This window comes from Notolepis coatsorum (genome assembly GCF_963971535.1).
Source record: "Notolepis coatsorum genome assembly, chromosome: 6".
Lineage (NCBI taxonomy): Eukaryota > Metazoa > Chordata > Actinopteri > Aulopiformes > Paralepididae > Notolepis > Notolepis coatsorum.
Window position 1 is genome coordinate 189,499,459 of NC_140170.1, and position 27,303 is coordinate 189,526,761.

General features: G+C 43.8%; 1 protein-coding gene across 1 annotated transcript in view; it reads right to left on the reverse strand.

The window, feature by feature from the left end:
* Positions 1-14,010: 14,010 nt before the first annotated feature.
* tamm41 (TAM41 mitochondrial translocator assembly and maintenance homolog) overlaps positions 14,011-27,303 on the reverse strand; it is a 22,484-nt gene continuing 9,191 nt past the window's right edge. The window contains exons 5-8 of the mRNA XM_084316053.1: positions 26,417-26,556; positions 19,398-19,563; positions 17,974-18,036; positions 14,011-16,328 (exon numbers count right to left, since the gene is read on the reverse strand). Of these exons, the coding sequence (XP_084172179.1) occupies positions 16,237-16,328; positions 17,974-18,036; positions 19,398-19,563; positions 26,417-26,556 (461 nt within the window). The 3' untranslated portion in view covers positions 14,011-16,236. The remainder of the gene's footprint in view (positions 16,329-17,973; positions 18,037-19,397; positions 19,564-26,416; positions 26,557-27,303) is intronic.

Here is a 27,303-nt window from a genome sequence, read left to right on the forward strand (position 1 = left end):
GGGGTAGAGAGAGAGAGATGGGGGGTAGAGAGAGAGAGATGGGGGGTAGAGAGAGAGAGATGGGGGGGTAGAGAGAGAGAGATGGGGGGTAGAGAGAGAGAGAGATCGGGGGTAGAGAGAGAGATGGGGGGGTAGAGAGAGAGAGATGGGGGGTAGAGAGAGAGAGAGAGAGAGAGGCCAAGAGCAGAAGGAGAGATGGCTAGAGCCCACTGATGTCTCTGATGTCTCTGATGCCCACTATACCAAGACATCAGAGACATATACTTCAACCTGCCCACTATACCAAGACATCAGAGACATATACTTCAACCTGCCCACTATACCAAGACATCAGAGACATATACTTCAACCTGCCCACTATACCAAGACATCAGAGACATATACTTCAACCTGCCCACTATACCAAGACATCAGAGACATATACTTCCCACAAATTGCAAACACCCAAAGTGACTTTGAAAACATGGACAATAACTCAAAACTCCCACAGCTACTGGGAGAAATACAACAATGTGCAAACACAGCAGCAAGATTTGTGAGCTGCTGTGACAAGAAAAGGACATCGAACGGAATACAACCACCATAAAGACTGTACAAGAAATTCCTTCTGTAATGTACTGATTTCTTTTGATTTCTCTGTTTGATTGTTTTGTTTTGTTTGGCTTTGGCAATGTAAATGTATGTTTCCCATGTCAATAAAGCCCATTTGAATTGAATTGAATTTAACATAATATAGGCTGGAGAGATTATCATAAAGAGAGAGAGAGAGGAACAGACAGACAGACAGACAGACGGACGGACGGACGGACGGACGGACGGACGGACGGACGGACGGACGGACGGACGGACGGACGGACGGACGGACGGACGGACGGACGGACGGACGGACGGACAGACAGACAGACAGACAGACAGACAGACAGACAGACAGACAGACAGACAGACAGACAGACAGACAGACAGACAGACAGACAGACAGCCAGACAGACAGACAGACAGACAGACAGACAGACAGACAGACAGACAGACAGACAGACAGACAGACAGACAGACAGACAGACAGACAGACAGACAGACAGACAGACAGACAGACAGACAGACAGACAGACAGACAGACAGACAGACAGACAGACAGACAGACAGACAGACAGACAGACAGACAGACAGACAGACAGACAGACAGGTATGAGTTGCAGAGAGGCAGTGGATGTCAGTTGACCATGTCTGGCTTTATTTGCCTACAGTGTGTATCAACGACACCAAGTCAGTCGGTTCACATTTGATTTATTTGAATAAAGGAAAGTCTGCCTGGTAACAAAACAACCTATTGCCTCGTGGCAGAGAACTTATAGAGGGAGTAACATGTTGTTTAACATGTATGTAGACCAGGGGTTCTCAAACTTTTTTATACCGTGACCCCATTTTATTTAGGATATTTTTTTGGCGACCCCACACTTAATGTATTGCGTAATTTCAACGTGGAATTAAGGAATATCAAAATAAAAGCACACGTTGTTTAACTTGATCATGCATATTTATTACAAAATGTAATTACGGCACTATGTTATGAATACACGTTTATAAAACGAGGCATATTTAGCCTAAATATGTTGCCAGAACATAAAAATAAAAAAAAGTATTGAAAGTATTGACAGTACTGTCACCTATCCACGACCCCACTTTGGGTCGCGACCCGTAGTTTGAGAACCACTGAGACCATCAGCAGTACACAGGACTAAGGCTGAGACCACTTATCGATGTATCGATAATTATCAATAACTGCGTGAAATTGATAAGTGGCATCACTTATAGATTTTTTTGCATGTGTAAAAAGATTATAAATGTATATATTTTTTTTTCTTTTTTTTTTAATAAATACTTTATACTATACTAAAGGTCTTGTGGCATGTTTAAAACATCCTCATTTCATGTAAATTCAGTTGAATTGCAACACTGTGCATTCAATAAGCAGCGCCCTCCTCCATCACACCCAGACACCACCCACTGTAACATGAGAAGGATCACTGTGGTCGTTTTGAACGGGGAAATCTGTAACACTAAAGATTACAACAAAGAATTGCTGCAAAATAAACATAAATTTGTTGTTTATCCCGTATGCCACACTGTTGCTACGCCATATAGTGTACAAGAAGAAGGACTTGTTAAACAGCAGTTGGTCTAAAGCTCGATTTTATGTGTTTTGAACGATTCACCTTGTTATTTACGGATTCACCTTGTTATTTACGGGACTCCTTAGTTTCACACCGTTTTGTCCCCCGGGTGGGGGAGGGGGTTGTTTATAAACCCTTACCCTAACCCTGACCTTTACCCTTTACGTTGCTGAAGACCTCGCTCCTAACTTAACCTCAAATAGAGATCACATTTTACATTTAGTCATTTAGCTGAAACGCTTTTATCCAAAGCGACTCACAGGTTCTGTACGACAAGTCAGCAGGAAGGGAACGACTCTTTCAGCCGAGCCGAATGAATGAATGAAAACGTTATTTAAAATGGACACCAGACCACAGCCACATTGGACCAGTCGCAGTGGAACAGACCAGATGCGCTGTTTTGCGCGTTTATAGCACAAGTGCTAGTTTTTTCGACACCAGTCCATTGAGGCTTTTCTAAAAGATATAATCAAATCAACAGTAAAATACAGAATTAAAATCACAAATCATAACAAATAGTTATCAGAGCAAGAGTGCATGATCAAAACGACAAAACCAGTCTGCGTCTATGTGAGAGCACTGCTGCGTTGATTTCATGCGTTGAGTAACAATGTTCATCAAACAGTGTTGAAACGTGGGCGCTGCAGTGTTGAGAGAGAGAGAGAGAGAGAGAGAGAGAGAGAGAGAGAGATGGAGAGAGAGAGAGAGAGAGAGAGAGAGAGATGGAGAGAGAGAGAGAGAGAGATGGAGAGAGAGAGAGAGAGAGAGAGAGAGAGAGAGAGAGAGAGAGAGAGAGAGAGAGAAAGAGATGGAGAGAGAGGGAGAGAGAGAGAGAGAGAGAGATGGAGAGAGAGAGAGAGAGAGAGATGGAGAGAGAGAGAGAGAGAGAGAGAGAGAGAGAGAGAGAGAGAGAGAGAGATGGAGAGAGAGAGAGAGAGAGAGAGAGAGAGAGAGAGAGAGAGAGAGAGAGAGAGAGAGAGATGGAGAGAGAGAGAGAGAGAGAACACTTACGTTTCTCGTCGTCAGCATGAACTAAGGAAGCCGCTCTTGACAGAACGTCCAGCGGTGTCTCCATGCTGGGCTTCCTCAGACTGGGCTCCCTCGGACTGGGCTCCCTCTGACTGGGCTCCCTCGGACTGGGCTCCCTCGGACTGGGCTCCCTCTGACTGGGCTCCCTCGGACTGGGCTCCCTCTGACTGGGCTCCCTCTGACTGGGCTCCCTCTGACTGGGCTCCCTCGGACTGGGCTCCCTCGGACTGGGCTCCCTCTGACTGGGCTCCCTCGGACTGGGCTCCCTCGGACTGGGCTCCCTCGGACTGGGCTCCCTCTGGCTGGCTCCCTCGGACTGGGCTCCCTCGGACTGGGCTCCCTCTGACTGGGCTCCCTCGGACTGGGCTCCCTCGGACTGGGCAGAAACATGGACAGATGGAGAATGATTGAATGAATGAATGAAAACTTTATTTAACAGATTGCAGAATGGGTAGAATACAGTACAGCTCAATACACACAATTGTTAAGGGGATGCAGACCAGAGAAAGACTTTCGTCTTGTTTACATCAGGGTCCCCCATTTTCAATTCATGATTTATGACAACATACATGACATTTATGGCATAGAGACATACAGGTATTTAGTACTGATACATTTGTGACATATACGGTATTCAAATATACAGTACTGTTACCCATAGATCCTGACAGGGTATATACATATGATGGGGAGGGGACTGTGCATTTGGAGGGGGTGGGTGGGTGGGAGAGAAATATACATATACAGAGAAAACCGTCTGTAGTGTGGTAGAGAAAGGGTTAACCTTATGTAGCGTGGTAGTGAAAGGGTTAAGATGAAGTTCAATATGTCAATACTTCAGTATACACACATACACATCATTGGCCAAGATTGTAGTGACTGCTCTACATGCACCTCCGAGGCCTTGGATCAGTTATTCACCGCCGTCTGTCCGTGGTCCTGTCAACTGATTAACAGTATTAACAGACTGTTAACAGATTAACAGTCAACGCGGTTTCATTGCTGGGTTAAGTACTTCTATTCTATTCACATAATACGCTTACTTCATATATCTACTCCATTCACATATATGCCTACCACTTGTATCTATTGCTATGTCCGCCTACTACAATCTCATGAGCTGTCTAACGCCTGTCCCGTCTCCCTGTCCCCCTATGACTTGCTGTCCTGGAGTGTTGACCGGAGTGTTGGACGTCCCGTGATGAAGGCCGGGAGGTTGCGACCCCCTCTGCGTGCCCCCCTGTCTCCGGAGGTCTCGTAGTGGTGACCGGAGTGCCGGATGTCCCGCAATGGTGTCGGGGAGTTCGCGACCCTCTCTGCGCCGCCCCCTATCTCCCTGTCTCCGGCTGTCCCTGAGCAATGACCGGAGTGTTGAATGTCCCGTGACTAAGACAGGGAGGACGTGACCCTCTTTGCGCCGCCCCTGTGCCTCAAATAGATCCGCTATCAACTCTATCTTTAATCTTTCAAAATGTTCAGTTGCTATCGCTATTAGCTCTATCTTTAATCTTTCAAAATGTACAGTTGCTATTGCATGCACTCATCTGTGTTTCACTACACACATGAGTGCATGCTTACCAACTGTCCGTTTGCAACACTACTATCACCAACATCTAAGAAGGGAGATCCCCCCTTGAATGGCCCTTCTAAGGTTTCTCTCCTCCACACTGCCTGTGGAGCTTTTTTCCCTATTGTTAGGTTTTAGTGAGTTTTTCCTTACCTTCGCGTGGGGTATGTCTGGGAGTGCTTGCATTCTTTCATTTATTTGCATTCATCTAAAAATGTTTGGACCTTATGGTGTTCTTGTTCTGTTCTTGACTTATTGTTATGTTTTCTTCTTGACTTGTTTAAAGAAGACCTGTACGGCCCATGGGGACATTAACGTGTGTTGTCGGGCCCTATAAATACATTTGATTTGATTTGATTTACACAATTCCATCTACGGCTTTAACTACTGATTTTTTCATTATCGATTCATCTATCGATTATTTTGATTGATCATTTTAATAGTTTATTCTATACAATGTGAAAAACAATGACCCCCATACTCCTCATCAGAAGCTACCGGGGTGACGTGTGAAGGGTTTACTGCAGCCCTGTTCACTTGATCAATTATTAAATCTAAATCATCTTTTTTTTGGACAACTAATCATTTCAGCCAATTTTCCATCTTCGGGTGTTAGTATGTTCATATCAAACAGTAAGACAGTGAGTTACTATGTTATAATCCAGGCATATCAAACAGTAAGGCAGTGAGTTACTGTTATAATCCAGGCATATCAAACAGTAGGCAGTGAGTTACTATGTTATAATCCAGGTATATCAAACAGTAAGGCAGTGAGTTACTATGTTATAATCTAGGCATATCAAACAGTAGGCAGTGAGTTACTATGTTATAATCCAGGCATATCAAACAGTAAGGCAGTGAGTTACTATGTTATAATCTAGGCATATCAAACAGTAGGCAGTGAGTTACTATGTTATAATCCAGGCATATCAAACAGTAGGCAGTGAGTTACTATGTTATAATCTAGGCATATCAAACAGTAAGACAGTGAGTTACTATGTTATAATCTAGGCATATCAAACAGTAAGACAGTGAGTTACTATAATCCAGGCATATCAAACAGTAAGGCAGTGAGTTACTATGTTATAATCTAGGCATCTCAAACAGTAAAACAGTGTGTTACTATGTTATAATCTAGGCATCTCAAACAGTAAAACAGTGTGTTACTATGTGTTACTATGTTATAATCCAGGCATATCAAACAGTAAGGCAGTGAGTTACTATGTTATAATCCAGGCATATCAAACAGTAAGACAGTGTGTTACTATGTTATAATCTAGGCATATCAAACAGTAAAACAGTGAGTTACTATGTTATAATCTAGGCATCTCAAACAGTAAAACAGTGAGTTACTATGTTATAATCCAGGCATATCAAACAGTAAAACAGTGAGTTACTATATTATAATCCAGGCATATCAAACAGTAAAACAGTGAGTTACTATGTTATAATCCAGGCATCTCAAACAGTAAAACAGTGAGTTACTATGTTATAATCCAGGCATATCAAACAGTAAACCAGTGAGTTATGATGTTATAATCCAGGCATATCAAACAGTAAGACAGTGAGTTACTATGTTATAATCCAGGCATATCAAACGGTAAAACAGTGAGTTACTATGTTATAATCCAGGCATATCAAACAGTAAAACAGTGAGTTACTATGTTATAATCCAGGCATATCAAACAGTAAAACAGTGAGTTACTATGTTATAATCCAGGCATATCAAACAGTAAAACAGTGAGTTACTATGTTATAATCTAGGCATATCAAACAGTAAAACAGTGAGTTACTATGTTATAATCTAGGCATCTCAAACAGTAAGACAGTGTGTTACTATGTTATAATCCAGGCATATCAAACAGTAAAACAGTGAGTTACTATGTTATAATCTAGGCATCTCAAACAGTAAAACAGTGAGTTACTATGTTATAATCCAGGCATATCAAACAGTAAAACAGTGAGTTACTATGTTATAATCCAGGCATATCAAACAGTAAAACAGTGAGTTACTATAATCTAGGCATCTCAAACAGTAAAACAGTGAATTACTATAATCCAGGCATATCAAACAGTAAAACAGTGAGTTACTATGTTATAATCCAGGCATCTCAAACAGTAAAACAGTGAGTTACTATGTTATAATCCAGGCATATCAAACAGTAAACCAGTGAGTTACTATGTTATAATCCAGGCATATCAAACAGTAAGACAGTGAGTTACTATGTTATAATCCAGGCATCTCAAACAGTAAGACAGTGAGTTACTATGTTATAATCCAGGCATATCAAACAGTAAAACAGTGAGTTACTATGTTATAATCCAGGCATATCAAACAGTAAACCAGTGAGTTACTATGTTATAATCCAGGCATATCAAACAGTAAGACAGTGAGTTACTATGTTATAATCCAGGCATCTCAAACAGTAAGACAGTGAGTTACTATGTTATAATCTAGGCATATCAAACGGTAAAACAGTGAGTTACTATGTTATAATCCAGGCATCTCAAACAGTAAAACAGTGTATTACTATGTTATAATCCAGGCATCTCAAACAGTAAGACAGCATGAGCCATGTGTACATTATGAAGGATCAGTTTGGGAAATGTATTTGTGGTGGTCTGTGTGATATTATGGTCTGTGTGATATTATGGTCTGTGTGATATTATGGTCTGTGTGATATTATGGTCTGTCTGATATTATGGTCTGTCTGATATTGTGGTGGTCTGTCTGATATTATGGTCTGTCTGATATTGTGGTGGTCTGTCTGATATTATGGTGGTCTGTCTGATATTGTGGTCTGTCTGATATTATGGTCTGTTTGATATTGTGGTGGTCTGTCTGATATTATGGTCTGTCTGATATTATGGTCTGTCTGATATTATGGTCTGTCTGATATTATGGTCTGATATTATGGTCTGTCTGATATTGTGGTCTGTCTGATATTGTGGTCTGTCTGATATTATGGTGGTCTGTCTGATATTATGGTCTGTCTGATATTATGGTCTGTCTGATATTATGGTCTGTCTGATATTGTGGTCTGTCTGATATTATGGTGGTCTGTCTGATATTATGGTCTGTCTGATATTATGGTCTGTCTGATATTGTGGTCTGTCTGATATTGTGGTCTGTCTGATATTATGGTGGTCTGTCTGATATTATGGTCTGTCTGATATTATGGTCTGTCTGATATTATGGTCTGTCTGATATTATGGTCTGTCTGATATTGTGGTCTGTCTGATATTATGGTCTGTCTGATATTGTGGTGGTCTGTCTGATATTACGGTCTGTCTGATATTGTGGTCTGTCTGATATTATGGTCTGTCTGTCTGATATTATGGTCTGTCTGATATTATGGTCTGTCTGATATTATGGTCTGTCTGATATTGTGGTGGTCTGTCTGATATTGTGGTCTGTCTGATATTATGGTCTGTCTGATATTGTGGTGGTCTGTCTGATATTGTGGTGGTCTGTTTGATATTATGGTCTGTCTGATATTGTGGTGGTCTGTGTGATATTATGGTCTGTCTGATATTATGGTCTGATATTGTGGTGGTCTGTTTGATATTATGGTCTGTCTGATATTGTGGTGGTCTGTTTGATATTATGGTCTGTCTGTTTGATATTGTGGTCTGTCTGTTTGATATTGTGGTCTGTCTGTTTGATATTGTGGTGGTCTGTTTGATATTGTGGTGGTCTGTTTGATATTGTGGTGGGTCTGTGGTACAGTACGTATGGAAAACACTGCCATGTTTGATTTTCTATCACGTCATTTTACAAGAGAATGTTATTAAAATGGTAGATATGTAAAGAGAAGATATGTCAAAGACCCCTAAATGGATAAAGATTAGCTTACATTAGGTCACCGATTTGATCAAATATTGTCCCGGGAGAGGTTAGATGTGATGCAGTACAACTAAAATAATAATAATAATAATAATAATAATAATAATAATAATAATAATAATAATAATAATAATAATAATAATAATAATAATAATAATAATAATAATAATAATAATAATAATAATTAATAATAATAATAATAATAATAATAATAATAATAATAATAATAATAATAATAATAATAATAATAATAATAATAATAATACATTGCATTAGTAATGTGGCTTTCATTTGGGTGTCAACGTGCTACAGCTTATAAAAGGAAAAATATAGAAGAAAAACAAAATACAGACATTTACAGGCGGGAGACTGGAATCTGTGAACAGTCATCATTAAACTGTCATATAGCTTTGGTTTATGGTCAATGAAATAACGATGAAATGTTACAATCCCTCGTTTTTTGCACTGAGGACCCCCTGGCGTCTCATAAGGACCCCCCAGGGAACCCCGAACCACGCTGGTTCATCCAATCAGAATCCACTCACAGAACTGCTACAGCATGTGTTATTAAGTGTTTCTAGCAGAGCTGGTGGGTGTGTGGAATATAGTGTTCAAATCTGATAGGCAGACAGAGAGAGAGAGAGAGAGAGAGAGAGAGAGAGAGAGAGAGAGAGAGAGAGAGAGAGAGAGAGAGAGAGAGAGAGAGAGGGGGGGCAGAGAGAGAGAGAGACAGAGAGAGAGGGAGAGAGAGACAGAGAGAGAAAGAGAGAAAGAGACAGACAGACAGAGAGAGAGAGAGACAGACAGAGAGAGAAAGAGAGACAGACAGACAGACAGACTCTCTCAGACTACTGCTTGACCTTACCCCCAGAACCCACCTCACCCCTGCCCACTTTGACAACCTAGGATGGCTTAGAGTAGACGACAGAGTACAGCAACTTGCAATGGGCCTGGTCTACAAGATACACTATACAACTAAGGTACCCATGTACATGTCAAAATACTTCCCAAAGGTCAGTGAATACCACGACCACAACACCAGAGGAAGCTCAACAAATCATGTTAAACCCAGATTCGGCACAAACAAGGGACTAAACACGTTTTGCAATTATGCCACATCAATGTGGAACGCCCTATCCAAAGCTGTAAAGGAATGTGAATCCCTACCCACATTCAAAACCGCTCTTAAAGAGCACCTACGGGAGGCTGCAATTCGAAACTGCCCACTGTAAATGTCCAAACCCCCCCACCCCCTCCTAATAGACAGACTCCTCCCCACCGTATGTATATTTCTCTCCCACCCGTATGTATATTTCTCTCCCACCCACCCACCCCCTCCTAATGTACAGTCCCCTCCCCATCATATGTATATACTCTGTCAGGATCTAGGGGTAACAGTACTGTATATTTGAATACTGTTTATGTCACAAATGTATCAGTACTAAATACCTGTATGTCCCTATGCCATAAATGTCATGTATGTTGTGTATGTCATAAATGTCAAGATGAATTGAAAATGGGGGACCCTGATGGAAACAAGAATAAAGTCTTTCTCTGGTCTGCATCCCCTTAACAATTGTGTGTATTGAGCTGTACCCATTCTGCAATCTGTTAATACAGTTTTCATTCATACATTCACAGAGAGAGAGGAGGGAGAGAGACAGAGAGAGAGGGAGACAGAGGGAGAGACAGAGAGAGAGACAGAGAGAGGGAGAGAGATAAAGACATGTCTAATAAGAAAGCTCACAACAGTGTCGCGCACACAGCGCGTCGCCATGAATTCAGACTATGAATGGAATCCTGGATGAAGTCGCGGCGGCGCGCAGCTCTCCGTGCCACTCTCTCGACATTCCACGGATACCTAAAGTCAAGACAAGTTCCCCCGTCGCTTGGTTTTCTCCAGGAAAGCGTCTATTTTTATTTAAATTAACAGCACGATCAGCAGAACCAGCTATGATCCGTCTGTCCGCCACCAAACACGAGGAGGACAACAAGCGCTCCAAACATTCCTCCACAGTTCACACACAGAACAACACAAACACGGTGACTTGGACTTTAACCGACAGAGTCGTGTTTATTACGTGCGACTAATACACTTCAAGTTGAGTGGTTATAAGTATAACTTATTATAAACACGCTTCTCTTCTTCCGTGACGACTGACGACAAGTGCGGGACGTGGTTTATTCTAAGCAGCTTGTTTTGCGCGCAGTGGCGCGTCCTGGTCTCTCTATGAAGTTTCAACCAAATGTGGATTTATTATTATTAATGATCACCTTTGTTGTGTATAATAAAAAGGGTGAAGTGTTATTGTCTTGTTGCAGTCTTTACACCGTGCCCCCCCACACACACACACACTACACACAACTTGGATATGTCCACACACAGGAGGATTGATTGATTGAAAACTTTATTAACAGATTGCAGAATGGGTACAATACAGTACGGCTCAATACACACACTTGTTAAGGGGATGCAGACCAGAGAAATACTTTCGTCTTGTTTACATCAGGGCTCCCCAAGGCAGGGTCCCCTGGATCAGAGGGGACACACAGGGGGCTACTACCGTCCTGCACCCGGACGGGACGCGTCGTAGAGACAGTCCGTCGCTACAACAACGATAGTAACAAAGTAGTAAATGTTTAATACACAACATACCTCCTTCAATAAGCGCCACTTTGGACTCTTCCTCCTCCTCGCGTCGGGATTAGAAGAACGTTCACACACACACACACACAAAAACATATAGATAAAAACAATAACACACGAAATGGAACAAGAAAAATAAAAACTCCCACGATAGATCCGTTATTATTATAGGAAGAAGGAGAAGCGAAAGCCAGAAGAAGAAGAAGAAGAAGAAGAAAAACGGCCTTCTTGTGTGCGAGGAAAAGACAATAGTTCCTGCCTGTCTGTCTCTCTGTCTGTCTGTCTGTCGGACTAACTTGGTTGTAAAGGAGGAGGAGGGGGGGGGGGGGGTGAAGAATGCGTGGAATGATGGAATTCTCTTCCTAGCAGGTGGTGAAAGTGGAGGCCGCTGATTGGTCGAGCTGGAAGGGAATGATATCAGCATAGATTATGATAATAAGTAACCCAGTTGCATCACATCCTGCATCACGGTTAGTCAGAGTATCTGCTACTGTCAAGTCGTTTTTCTTCTTCTTCTTGTTTCCTGTCACACGAAGACACATGATGTATCTCCAGGAGCTAGTCTGAGTGCAGTAGGTCAGAGCGTTCAGGAGGGAATTAAAAATGAATAAATCATTGCAGCCTGGTGGTAGAGAGACTACTGACTCTGAGATGTAGAAGTTTGAGTTTTGCATTATGTAAGATGTGTTGCTTTTTGGAAACAAACTCCATAATATCTGTTAACAACACTCAATGCATTAATTGCATGATCATAACTGGTTCTTATTAAAGGTGCTATGGATAATAAATGTTATTTAATACAAATAAATAAAAAATTACATTCACAGAGCTTTTAGAAAGGTATGGAATAAAACTATAAAAGTATTGCTTTCCTCCCCCCGAAGAAATATGGATGAATGAATTTATCATAAAAAAAAGAAGAATTTCAGGTCCAAAATGAATGTTGTTGTTGACGTGTTGCAGGCATGTATCCCCTCCCCACTCCCCCCACGTGGAAGGCACCTGATTGGATAAATGACATGCTGGTGCTCTAGTGCGACATCTAGTGGCTGAATGTTATCTATAGCACCTTTAACATGGGGTCCCCAGGACAATGTTGGCTAGTTTAATTTCACTATAAGTTAGTCCAATGAGAGAGTATATGAGCGACTGTTCTGATCTTAGGTTTTACCTCCTCTACTGTCATCCTCTCAGCTACAATATAGACAGTATAGGCCTATCTGTGTAATTCTGGACTTAAAAGGAACACGCCAACATTATAATAATAATAATAACTTTATTTGTATAGCACCTTTCATACAGGGGATTGCAGTTCAAAGTGCTTATGGGAAATGTGATTACCGTCTTCTCCAGAGTCAGACAAGATAAATACCAATTTCCTCTCTGCATTCAGTAGAAAGCTGTCCGGCTGCAAGCTAGTTTAGCTTAGCACAAATGAATAGAAGCGGATATGGACCAGCTAACCTAGCTAACCTAGCTGCTGGCCAAAAACACCTCTCCTGGAGTTTTAAGTATAGGCTAACTGATTCATTAGCCATTCATTTGTGCTAAGATAGGCTAGCTTTCTATTTAGCTTCCTGTCTGAGTCTGGAGAAGACGGTAAGTGTATTTCCCACAATGTTGGTGTGTTTAACCCTTTCACTACCAAAGGGTTAACCTTTTCACTACCACACTACAGAAGGTTAACCCTTTCACTACCATCTGTAGTGTGGTAGTGAACGGTTAACCTTATGTAGTGTGGTAGTGAAAGGGTTAATAAAGTAGGCTGCTGTTTTAAAACAAACTGCAGTCACAAATGTGATTATGGCCTGTATCACTATAGGTTATCAAACACAAAGTACCAGGAAAGTTCAAACTGTACTGGTTTACACAGTAGTATGCATGGTGTTACATCATACATGGTGCATTTATATAGCGGAGGCAACCATGCAAGGTGCCAACCTGCTCATCAGGAGCAATTCGGGGTTAAGTGTCTTGCTCAAGGACACTTCAACATTTATTTTGCATATAATCTCACACACATCCAAACATTGTTTTGGATTTTTTTTTTGCACATTCATTTAGTTTGATAGTTATTGGGAGTAAATTAATTTGATAATGGCCACTAGTGATGACACTGAATCCGTGTGTTGTGTTAATTACAGCTCCATGCAATGATGTAGATGGAAAGAATAGCAATACCATGTCTTATAGGGACTGGTACCTTATCATTTAATGTAGCTGTCATTAACACGACACAAGGATTCAATGTCCCCGATGACATCACTGGTGGTTATATTCAAACGCATTTACTCTCAATGTCAAACTAATGCGTGCAAAACGGTTTAGAAATTTTGGGACATGTGAGATTATGTGCAAAATAAATAGTTTTTGTGAATTGCCCCTATAGCCTAATCCATGTCTATGAACCCAGTTTAACACCAGACAAGTCACCCAATTTCTGTACACAACATTGGTATTGATGATCATTTTTGGGTAGTCTGCATACCATCTTGTAAGTATATATATATATATATTATGAGCTTCGAGACAGATATACACAATACTGTCTGTACAATCATATAGAATCACAGTCATATAATCAAACCATGAAACCAACGCAGTGCTGTGTTCAAACTTGGTTTATTAACACAACTTTGTTACAAATAAATTAGGTATCAATAATCAACAAATAGGATCAATGGATAAATACATTGAACACACTGTGACAAACAATTCAGAGAGGACAGCCCAGGGGGGGGGGGGGGGGGGGGGGGGCAGAGGGCAGGGGGCCTTGCGGTAGCAAGGCAAACCAGCAACAAAAAGGTTGTCGGTTCGATCCTTGGCACCTCCAGGAGCTCTATGGTGCTCACAACCACTGACCAAGTACCGTTGAGCAAGGCACTAGACCCCACTGTCCCAGGGGTGCTGTATTTGAAGTGTGAAGTGTTTTTTTTACCTTATTACCTGTTTTTCTATGTCTATTTTATTATTATTATTATTGCACAATCGATGCGGGCACGACCACCCGCATTTCACTGTATGCCCGCCCTGGTATGTATGTGACAAATAAACCTCTTGAATCTTGAGTTTAGACGTCTGGAGGACAGATGTGCAGGAAGACCAGCCTTTCAAGTGACGTGTAAAATGACATTGAAATACTAATACAATACAAAATGCTTAAAATCAAAATCAATCGTCTTTTACTTCCTGCAAATCCAGACAAGTATAAACAAAGCCTAAATGTGTCTGTGTGATGGACAGATATAAACAAAGCCTAAATGTGTCTGTGTGATGGACAGATATAAACAAAGCCTAAATGTGTCTGTGTGATGGACAGATATAAACGGAGCCTAAATGTGTCTGTGTGTGATGGACAGATATAAACGGAGCCTAAATGTGTCTCTGTGGACAGACACGGTGTCACAGAGAACAGACACACTGAAGGCTGCACTGACTCTTTCTTCTAGGTTCAATAAATGTATCAAATCGGATTTGGTTTCCTTATTTATTAAAACGTTAAACAGTCCTAATGATGATTATATGTTCAGTGAAAGATCACAGAGGTCCTCCAGGCTACAACACGTAGTGCACTGCACTCATCTCTCTGTGTGGATAATATGGTTCCATTCTTTTTGTAGAATATTAAAAATATGCCACAAAGAAAACATCCATCCCCAACACACACAGGCATGAATGATTGATTACCAGCTGTCGTCTATCAAAAACGTGTGAGCGGTCAGGTGGCGTAGCGGAGATTGTGCTCGTCACCAATGCAAGAGGCTGCGGTCTCGACTCCCGGAGAGTCAGCATTGCCTTGGCTTGGGCTGATCGATATACTAACTCGTTTGGCTGAGTTAGGGGGAGGGGAGCCGTGGGTGGGTCCTGGGCGTTGTGGACAGCGACCCCTACAGCGAGGGTAGGATCTGGACAAAGGTAGTGCGGCCTCCCACACGTTACACTCTCCCGGTGAGAATCTGCGCTGCCAGGCTGGCTGCACATGCGTCGGAGGAAAACATGTGACAGTCTCCGGCCTCCCGGACCAACAGTAGGGGGGGGTGCACAACAACCAGGAAGGGGGTTGGGAATTGGCATAACGACTAACAGTGGGATGGGAGAAAAATCGGAAAAAAAGGAGGGGGAAAAAGATAATAAAAAAATAAATAAAAAAACGTGGCCAGTTATTATTATTATTATTATACATGCATTGGACAAAACCAGACCTAGTGGTAAAACACAGAGAGGTACATTCCACTGTGCGACCTACAGTGTTTAACCCTTTCACTGACACGTGACAGAAGGTTAACCCTTTTCCATCACACAACTGACGGCGATGCTCCATCATTAGCATCATTAGCTCCGCATCGCCGTCGGTTGTGTGATAGTAAAGGGCTAACCTTCTGTATTGTCACAGTGAAAGGGTTAACCGGCTGTCATGTGGCAGTGAAAGGGTTATTACCATTAATTATAGTGACTGGTATCCGATTACTGGAGGCTCTGAGCAGTGAACCTGTGTAGTATCGCCCCCTTGTGTTCAAAATGTGTAACTGTATACCGAATATCTATTTCTATGGACAATGATGGTAATGCATTCAAATAAAACACGAAAAATATTCACAAATCCAGGTGCTTGGCCTGCTGTCAGCGTAAGTGCGACATTTCATCTGAATCAGCCCTGGCTGTAGTTTGCGAGAATTGCTGCGGACAAACGTGCATGTGCAAACACACAAACGCACGCGTGCGCACACACACACACACACACATACCAGTCCCGGAGGACACAATGCCCCCACTCTCTCTCTCTCTAAGAATTAGAACAACTCAACAGAGACATCATTCTCCACGTCTTCACTCTCTCTTTCCAGCCATGCGTTCAATTCACTCTCAGTTCAGTTCATTCAGGAAACGGGATGTTCTGTAGAGTCTAGACCAGAGAGACAGATAGACAGACAGACAGACAGACAGACAGGTAGATAAAACAGACAGACAGACAGGATCAGGACAGCTGAGAGACAGAGGGCTTCCTCCTCCAGCCTTTCCACATCTTGATCAGTTTCTTGGAGCTGTAGGACACACTCTTCCACAACCCTGGAGAGAGAGAACACATCACAGCACTATTACTGTAGTCTGCCAGGCTTCTTAAAATGCAGACTACTCATTTAAATGGGTTAGCAGGCGTCTTAAAATGCAGACTACTCCTTTAAATGGTTTAGCAGGCGTCTTAAAATGCAGACTACTCCTTTAAATGGTTTAGCAGGCGTCTTAAAATGCAGACTACTCCTTTAAATGGCTTAGCAGGAGTCTTAAAATGCAGACTACCCCTTTAAATGGTTTAGCAGGCGTCTTAAAATGCAGACTACTCCTTTAAATGGTTTAGCAGGCTTCTTAAAATGCAGACTACTCCTTTAAATGGGTTAGCAGGCGTCTTAAAATGCAGACTACTCCTTTAAATGGTTTAGCAGGCGTCTTAAAATGCAGACTACTCCTTTAAATGGTTTAGCAGGCGTCTTAAAATGCAGACTACTCCTTTAAATGGTTTAGCAGGCTTCTTAAAATGCAGACTACTCCTTTAAATGGTTTAGCAGGCGTCTTAAAATGCAGACTACTCCTTTAAATGGTTTAGCAGGCGTCTTAAAATGCAGACTACTCCTTTAAATGGTTTAGCAGGCGTCTTAAAATGCAGACTCCTCCTTTAAATGGTTTAGCAGGCGTCTTAAAATGCAGACTACTCCTTTAAATGGCTTAGCAGGAGTCTTAAAATGCAGACTACTCCTTTAAATGGCTTAGCAGGAGTCTTAAAATGCAGACTACCCCTTTAAATGGTTTAGCAGGCGTCTTAAAATGCAGACTACTCCTTTAAATGGTTTAGCAGGCTTCTTAAAATGCAGACTACTCCTTTAAATGGGTTAGCAGGCGTCTTAAAATGCAGACTACTCCTTTAAATGGTTTAGCAGGCGTCTTAAAATGCAGACTACTCCTTTAAATGGTTTAGCAGGCGTCTTAAAATGCAGACTACTCCTTTAAATGGTTTAGCAGGCTTCTTAAAATGCAGACTACTCCTTTAAATGGTTTAGCAGGCGTCTTAAAATGCAGACTACTCCTTTAAATGGTTTAGCAGGCTTCTTAAAATGCAGACTACTCCTTTAAATGGTTTAGCAGGCGTCTTAAAATGCAGACTACTCCTTTAAATGGTTTAGCAGGCGTCTTAAAATGCAGACTACTCCTTTAAATGGTTTAGCAGGCGTCTTAAAATGCAGACTCCTCCTTTAAATGGCTTAGCAGGCGTCTTAAAATGCAGACTACTCCTTTAAATGGCTTAGCAGGCGTCTTAAAATGCAGACTACTCCTTTAAATGGCTTAGCAGGCGTCTTAAAATGCAGACTACTCCTTTAAATGGTTTAGCAGGCTTCTTAACACATTCAGAGCCGGCCGGATATGACCAAATTAGGGCTAGCGTGCCAGCACTGAAGTCAATGGGAGGACGGGGAAATTTGCGAGTGCTTAAAATATATCTTAAATTATGGCTATGGGTCTAATACACCCGTCGCTTATCAATGAGTTGCTTGCAGTCAACATGTACGAAACAGATCGTTTTTTCATCGGTACATTTCCGTTTTATACAGTTTTGAATACGAGTATAGTTTTGGAGATTTCTAGTCATTCCAGAGAAATGAACCTTCTGTAGTGTGGCAGTGAAAGGGTTATTAAATGGTTTGGCGGGAGGTGAGCGTACCGGCTGTGACGATGCCCTTGGCGCTCTGTGTGATGCTGGAGGTCTTCACGATGGAGGAGATGGCTGCGGAAGAGACAGCGTCGTCAGGTGGAGGTGTGTACATGGGTGTGTACATGGATGTGTACATGGGTGTGTACTTTGTGTGTACAGCTGCACACCAATGTTGCCTGAATCACATTCTTGTGTTTTTGAGTCGACTCACGGAAGCAACTGCATCCAATTTGCAACGACACACAACTTTGTATTCAAATTAAGTCTGATTAAGAAATATAAATATTAGCTTGGATACTAAGGCATTTATTCTGTTTGCTGTTGGTATCTAGGGTCTGTAAGGTCTGTTTATCTGCAGGGACATTGGTGATTGGGCTTGGAAGTCGCATATAAACAGCGTATCCGTATCCTATAAGACCTGAGTTGCGTATTATTATTAATCTATTTATTAATCTATTCTTCCTCCCACCAAGCCTTCCTCCATTTAACATGTCCATCCATCCATCAATCTATTCACCCATCCATCCATCTATTCACCCATCCATCTATCTATTCACCCATCCATCCATCTATATTCCCCCATCCATCCATCCATCCATCCATCCATCTATCTATCTATTCACCCATCCATCCATTTATCTATCTATTCACCCATCCATCTATCGATCTATCTATTCATCCATCCATCCATCTATTCACCCATCCATCTATTCATCCATCCATCCATCTATTCACCCATCCATCCATCTATCTATCTATTCACCCATCCATCTATCTATTCACCCATCCATCCATCTATCTATTCACCCATCCATCTATCTATTCACCCATCCATCCATCTATCTATCTATTCACCCATCAATCTATCTATTCACCCATCCATCCATCTATCTATCTATTCACCCATCCATCTATCTATTCACCCATCCATCCATCCATCTATCTATTCACCCATCCATCTATCTATTCACCCATCCATCTATCTATTCACCCATCCATCCATCTATCTATTCACCCATCCATCCATCTATCTATTCACCCATCCATCCATCTATCTATTCACCCATCCATCCATCCATCTATCTATTCACCCATGCATCCATCTATTCACCCATCCATCCATCTATCTATTCACCCATCCATCCACTCATCCATCCATCTATTCACCCATCCATCCATCTATCTATCCATTCACCCATCCATCCATCAACCTATTCATCCATCCATACATACATACATATATTCACCCATCCATCCATCCATCCATCCATCCTTCCATCCATCTATCCAGCATATATCTCTCCTTTCATCCATGCTTCCTCCCTCCCTCCAACAATCATCACCCCTACATCCTGCCCTCCCCTCCCTCCCTCCCTCCCTCCCTCCCTCCCTCCCTCCCTCCCTCCATCCTGCCCCCCCCCCCCCCTCCCTACCTTGCTGTACCACCGCCCCACAGTCCGGGTCCTGGGCCACCTGCAGCAGTATCTCCTCCACGTCGCGGTTCTTCCCTGGGGGGTCCACGAGCCGGGTGATCCGCTGCTGGAGGGTCCGGGGCAGGGCCATCAGCTGGACGAACTGCCCCTCTGGACTCTTATCCACCTGGAGGCACACAATCAATCAACCACCCAACCAATCAACCACCCAATCAATCAATCAACCAATCAATAAATCAATCAAACAACCAGTATCCCAGTGCTTGGGAGTATACATCCTCGATCCATTTACCTCTACAGGTTATGTTAAAGTGGTATGTGGTCGAGTTATGCTGCTCTGATTAAAGGTTATGTTAAAGTGGTGTGTGGTCCAGTTATGCTGCTCTGATTAAAGGTTATGTTAAAGTGGTATGTGGTCCAGTTATGCTGCTCTGATTAAAGGTTATGTTAAAGTGGTGTGTGGTCCAGTTATGCTGCTCTGATTAAAGGTTATGTTAAAGTGGTATGTGGTCCAGTTATGCTGCTCTGATTAAAGGTCATGTTAAAGTGGTATGTGGTCCAGTTATGCTGCTCTGATTAAAGGTTATGTTAAAGTGGTAGGTGGTCCAGTTATGCTGCTCTGATTAAAGGTCATGTTAAAGTGGTATGTGGTCCAGTTATGCTGCTCTGATTAAAGGTTATGTTAAAGTGGTATGTGGTCCAGTTATGCTGCTCTGATTAAAGGTTGTGTTAAAGTGGTATGTGGTCCAGTTATGCTGCTCTGATTAAAGGTTATGTTAAAGTGGTATGTGGTCCAGTTATGCTGCTCTGATTAAAGGTCATGTTAAAGTGGTATGTGGTCCAGTTATGCTGCTCTGATTAAAGGTTATGTTAAAGTGGTATGTGGTCCAGTTATGCTGCTCTGATTAAAGGTTGTGTTAAAGTGGTATGTGGTCCAGTTATGCTGCTCTGATTAAAGGTTGTGTTAAAGTGGTATGTGGTCCAGTTATGCTGCTCTGATTAAAGGTTGTGTTAAAGTGGTATGTGGTCCAGTTATGCTGCTCTGATTAAAGGTTGTGTTAAAGTGGTATGTGGTCCAGTTATGCTGCTCTGATTAAAGGTTATGTTAAAGTGGTATGTGGTCCAGTTATGCTGCTCTGATTAAAGGTTATGTTAAAGTGGTATGTGGTCCAGTTATGCTGCTCTGATTAAAGGTGATGTTAAAGTGGTATGTGGTCCAGTTATGCTGCTCTGATTAAAGGTTATGTTAAAGTGGTATGTGGTCCAGTTATGCTGCTCTGATTAAAGGTTATGTTAAAGTGGTATGTGGTCCAGTTATGCTGCTCTAATTAAAGGTTATGTTAAAGTGGTATGTGGTCCAGTTATGCTGCTCTGATTAAAGGTTGTGTTAAAGTGGTATGTGGTCCAGTTATGCTGCTCTGATTAAAGGTTATGTTAAAGTGGTATGTGGTCCAGTTATGCTGCTCTGATTAAAGGTGATGTTAAAGTGGTATGTGGTCCAGTTATGCTGCTCTGATTAAAGGTGATGTTAAAGTGGTATGTGGTCCAGTTATGCTGCTCTGATTAAAGGTTATGTTAAAGTGGTATGTGGTCCAGTTATGCTGCTCTGATTAAAGGTTATGTTAAAGTGGTATGTGGTCCAGTTATGCTGCTCTGATTAAAGGTTATGTTAAAGTGGTATGTGGTCCAGTTATGCTGCTCTGATTAAAGGTGATTTTACTGGGATATGAGGACATTATCTGATTAAAAAACAACTCATTGGGATGCACTTGTGATGTCACTTGATGACGTCACAGATTCAGTCTTGATGCTCTGGTTCCCAGCGCAGGGAGACGGTGTTAACAGAGACCGACCGAGCGCAGCGTAAGTTGTGATTTACGGCGCAGTAAGTAACTCCCTTTAATAAGCAGCAGCACTGTGTGACGCCGGCGGCAGGATGTGATGTGAGTGTGAGGTGAGTGTGATGTGAGTGTGAGGTGAGTGTGAGGTGAGTGTGATGTGAGTGTGAGGTGAGTGTGAGGTGAGTGTGATGTGAGTGTGATGTGAGTGTGATGTGAGTGTGAGGTGAGTGTGAGGTGAGTGTGATGTGAGTGTGAGGTGAGTGTGAGGTGAGTGTGAGGTGAGTGTGAGGTGAGTGTGAGGTGAGTGTGAGGTGAGTGTGAGGTGAGTGTGATGTGAGTGTGAGGTGAGTGTGAGGTGAGTGTGAGGTGAGTGTGAGGTGAGTGTGAGGTGAGTGTGAGGTGAGTGTGAGGCCTGAGAGACTGAGAGACTGAGACACTGAGAGACAGAGAGACTGAGAGACTGAGAGACAGAGAGACAGAGAGACTGAGAGACTGAGACACTGAGAGACTGAGAGACAGAGAGACTGAGACACTGAGAGACTGAGAGACTGAGAGACTGAGAGACTGAGACACTGAGAGACTGAGAGACAGAGAGACACTGAGAGACTGAGACACTGAGAGACTGAGAGACAGAGAGACACTGAGAGACTGAGAGACTGAGACACTGAGAGACTGAGACACTGAGAGACTGAGAGACAGAGAGACTGAGAGACAGAGAGACAGAGAGACTGAGACACTGAGAGACTGAGAGACAGAGAGACTGAGAGACTGAGAGACAGAGAGACAGAGAGACTGAGAGACTGAGACACTGAGACACTGAGAGACTGAGAGACTGAGAGACTGAGAGACTGAGAGACTGAGACACTGAGAGACTGAGACACTGAGAGACTGAGAGACTGAGAGACTGAGAGACACTGAGAGACTGAGAGACTGAGACACTGAGAGACTGAGACACTGAGACACTGAGAGACTGAGAGACTGAGAGACTGAGAGACTGAGACACTGAGAGACTGAGAGACTGAGACACTGAGACACTGAGAGACTGAGAGACTGAGACACTGAGACACTGAGAGACTGAGAGACTGAGAGACTGAGAGACTGAGACACTGAGAGACTGAGAGACTGAGACAGAATACAACCTGACCTGTGAGGAGACTAATACCTGCCCAACAGCACACAAATACACACACACACACACAGACACGCTTGCGCACAACCACACACCAAAAGACACACACACAACCACCAGGGCCGGATTAACGACCGGGCCGTCCGGGCCGCGGCCCGTGGGCCTCTAGTGACGAGGGGCCCCCAAAAAAAATTACAAATAATTTTTTTTTAAAAGATTTATTTAATTTTTTTTGGATGCCCCTCGTCACTAGAGGCCCCAACATTATTATTTTTTTTTAACTTAAATTATTTTTTGGAGGCCCCTCATCACTAGAGGCCTTTTGGATGCCCCTCGTCACTAGAGGCCCCAAATTATTATTTTTGGCCCCTCGTCACTAGAGGCCCCAAATATTTGTTAATTTTTTATTTAAAAAGATTTTGGATGCCCCTCGTCACTAGAGGCCCCACATTTTATTTTATTTGTTTTCTTATTTTGGAGATCAATGTCCTACTGTGACACTGAAATGAAAACATATTTCATCAACTAAAATATTTAGTCAACTAAAATATTTCATCAACTAAAATATACAGTACGTCACACCCTGCCGTCTGCAAGTGGCTAATCTTGAGTATTTTTTCTCCTCTTCATAAGAGTTTGAGGTTTTCCGTTTGAGGTAAAAACAGCAATAAAAAAAAATCTCCACATCCCAGCCCCGACGCCTGAATACTTTTACCAACGGATTTCCAGTTCCGCGTTCTGCGTTCTGATTGGCCACTGACGTTTCTGGTAGCGCCAATCGTGTGACGCCTCTTTCTTTCACCGGTTAAGCTTAGGCACTCTTTCGAAGTTGGTTAAGGTTAGAGTTTGTCTTAGAGCAGGGCGATAGAACACCAGCCCTGATTCCATACTCTAACCTTAACCAACTTCGAAAGAGTCGCCTAAGAAACGTCAGTGGCCAATCAGATCGCACCAGAAACGTCAGTGGCCAATCAGATCGCAGAACGCGGAACTGGAAATCCGTTGGTAAAAGAATAGACGCAGCCCGACACGAATGAGGCAGATTGGGATCATTATTCATGACAGACAGCAGAGACACGCCGGTGCTGATAGCGGATATCATCGAGCTCCCCCTAGTGACTAGGGGCCTCTACTACACACTAGTAAAAAAAATAAAAGAAATATGAAAAAAAAATATATATAATCAGATCCTCATCCAGCGTTTACTTTCACAGCATCTATAGTGACTACTAGTATCATCTCATCTCTTCTCTATCTATTTTTATAAAATTTGTTGTATTGCAAATAAAAATATGATTGATTGTTTGATAATGAGGGGTGAGAGACGTTGAGTCGACGTGACACTGACGTCCAGGTCCAGGGGTCACTGTCAGGTCAGGTCAGGTGACCACTGACCGCGAGAATTGCACTTGCAAGTTGATCAAGTAGGCTAAGACTCGAGTAGTACTGTATGATCATATGAGACTCAAAAAACATGGATAAAAAAGTTAAACGGTGGGAAAGCGGAGCTGCTAAGTTAAAATCTAAACAGGAAAGGGACAGAAAGAGGGCGTTACTTCGGCAAAGCATACCGACTATCTCTACTTTTTTCACCCAGTCAGGTAAGGAGGAGGATAGCCCCCTGGCTAGCACTAGTAGTAGCAGCAACGTTAAAATGGCTGAGCCAGGCGCCGCGGGCAGAGAGGACGAGAATGCTAACGTTATTATTATTGATGCTAGCGACAGAGAAGAGGCAGCGGCAGCCTCTAGTTCAGCCGGCCCACCACCACAAGTGGCTGCCACCTGTTGGTATACGCCCGCCGCATCTCCACAGCCCAGCCCCAACACCAACACCAATGACTCTGACTCTGAGGCAGACCGCGATGATGACAGCCCGCCGCCGGCGCTGCTTGAACATGAAAACCAGGAGGATTGGTTGGACAATGTTACGGATCCAGATTTTTTTCTTTTTTAAGTGACATATAAAAACGCCACTGTGTGTGTATGTGTGTGGGGGGGGGGGGCCTCCACAAGAATCTGGCCCGGGGGCCTCTGAATTCTTAATCTGGCCTTGACAACCACACACAAACATGCATGCACACAACCACACAAAAAGACACACACCTCCTAAGCTCAGTCAGCGACCAGTAATATGCAAAGCAGGGTGAGAGATAGAGAGAGAGAGAGACAGAGAGAGAGAAAGAGGGAGACAGAGAGAGAAGAGGGAGACAGAAATAGAGAGGCAGAGAGACAGGGAGAGAGAAAAAGAGAGACAGACAGAGATATATGTGATGATATATATCTGTGTACCACTACACTTTGCTAGCTTCATATCACAGCTGTATATGAGCCACTACTCTTTGCTAGCTTCATATCACAGCTGTATATGAGCCACTACTCTTTGCTAGCTTCATATCACAGCTGAATACCACAGTGTGGGTGTCAGCAGCCTAACGTGCCTTTCTATCTTTCCTCCCATCCCTCAATTTAGTTGTTCTGCCAATTCCCTTCCTGATCGTTGCGCTGCCCTACTGTCGGTCTGGGGAGGGTGTAGAGACTACCACATGCTGCCCTACTAACGGTCTAGGGAGGGTGTAGACTACCACATGCTGCCCTACTGTCGGTCTGGGGAGGGTGTAGACTACCACATGCTGCCCTACTAACGGTCTAGGGAGGGTGTAGACTACCACATGCTGCCCTACTGTCGGTCTGGGGAGGGTGTAGAGACTACCACATGCTGCCCTACTGTCGGTCTGGGGAGGGTGTAGAGACTACCACATGCTGCCCTACTAACGGTCTAGGGAGGGTGTAGACTACCACATGCTGCCCTACTGTCGGTCTGGGGAGGGTGTAGAGACTACCACACGCTGCCCTACTGTCGGTCTGGGGAGGGTGTAGAGACTACCACATGCTGCCCTACTAACGGTCTAGGGAGGGTGTAGACTACCACATGCTGCCCTACTGTCGGTCTGGGGAGGGTGTAGACTACCACATGCTGCCCTACTAACGGTCTAGGGAGGGTGTAGACTACCACATGCTGCCCTACTGTCGGTCTGGGGAGGGTGTAGAGACTACCACATGCTGCCCCACTGTCGGTCTGGGGAGGGTGTAGACTACCACATGCTGCCCTACTGTCGGTCTGGGGAGGGTGTAGAACTACCACATGCTGCCCTACTGTCGGTCTGGTGGAGGGTGTAGACTACCACATGCTGCCCTACTGTCAGTCTGGTGGAGGGTGTAGAACTACCACATGCTGCCTACTGTCGGTCTGGTGGAGGGTGTAGACTACCACATGCTGCCTACTGTCGGTCTGGTGGAGGGTGTAGACTACCACATGCTGCCCTACTGTCGGTCTGGGGAGGGTGTAGACGACCACATGCTGCCCTACTGTCGGTCTGGTGGAGGGTGTAGACTACCACATGCTGCCTACTGTCGGTCTGGGGAGGGTGTAGACTACCACATGCTGCCCTACTAACGGTCTGGGGAGGGTGTAGACTACCACATGCTGCCCTACTGTCAGTCTGGTGGAGGATGTAGACTACCACATGCTGCCTACTGTCGGTCTGGGGAGGGTGTAGACTACCACATGCTGCCCTACTGTCGGTCTGGGGAGGGTGTAGACTACCACATGCTGCCTACTGTCGGTCTGGGGAGGGTGTAGACTACCACATGCTGCCCTACTGTCGGTCTGGGGAGGGTGTAGACTACCACATGCTGCCCTACTGTCAGTCTGGGGAGGGTGTAGACTACCACACGCTGCCCTACTGTCGGTCTGGGGACGGTGTATTCTACCACATGCTGCCCTACTGTCGGTCTGGGGAGGGTGTAGACTACCACACGCTGCCCTACTGTCGGTCTGGGGACGGTGTATTCTACCACATGCTGCCCTACTGTCGGTCTGGGGAGGGTGTAGACTACCACATGCTGCCTACTGTCGGTCTGGTGGAGGGTGTAGACTACCACATGCTGCCCTACTGTCGGTCTGGGGAGGGTGTAGACTACCACATGCTGCCTTACTGTCGGTCTGGTGGAGGGTGTAGACTACCACATGCTGCCACGTGTCTCCTCACCTCCAGGCGTCCCTGCTTGCAGACAGCCTGGGGACAGTCCTGCAGGATGTTGGTGTACAGGATGCGGAAGTGCTCCACGTGGTCCTTCACGATGTTGGCCACCTTCGCCTTGTCTTCACCAATCACCATCCTGAAATCCCCTGGAGGGGGGCGGGACAAAGAGGTGAACGTGGTAAATAAGGTCCATCCTGTCAATCGTGTGAAGATGATGATCCAAATGGCTCTTTTCTTTTTTTTTTTATCCACTTTTTCTTCCATTTTCTATATTTTCTCCCATCCCAATTTCGTATCATCCAATTCAACCCTCCCCTGTCACGGACGCTGTTTCTTGCCTCCCACAAGCCGGCTGCAATGTGGACTAAGTCATACATGGCACAAGTCCCCTCCGGTACTTGAGGTAACAGCAGTCGCATCTTTTCACCTGCGCAGCTCGATCTCTCAGTGGCGAGGAGTAACGCGTGGGAGGCTCACGCTGCCCCCGACACTTCCTGATTCTACTGCGCAGGCGCACCAACCGACCTGTAGGAGTCGCTGTCCACAACGCCCGATCCCCACCCATCAGTTTCCCACCCCCTAATACGGCCAATGTGTATTAGTACGGACGACCAGCTAAACTGAAAGCAAATGTGGAGCGCTGGGCTCGAACTGACGAGCCCAGCGTCTCCAGCATTTCGTGGCGAGCGCCTTGCCCACTACGCCACGTAGCCGCCCTCGATCCAAATGGCTCTTTTTTTTTTTTTTTTTATCCACTTTTTCTCCCATTTTTCCATATTTTTCTCCCATCCCAATTTCGTATCATCCAATTCAACCCTCCCCTGTCACGAACGCTGTTTCTTGCCTCCCACAAGCCGGCTGCAATGTGGACTAAGTCATACATAGCACAAGTC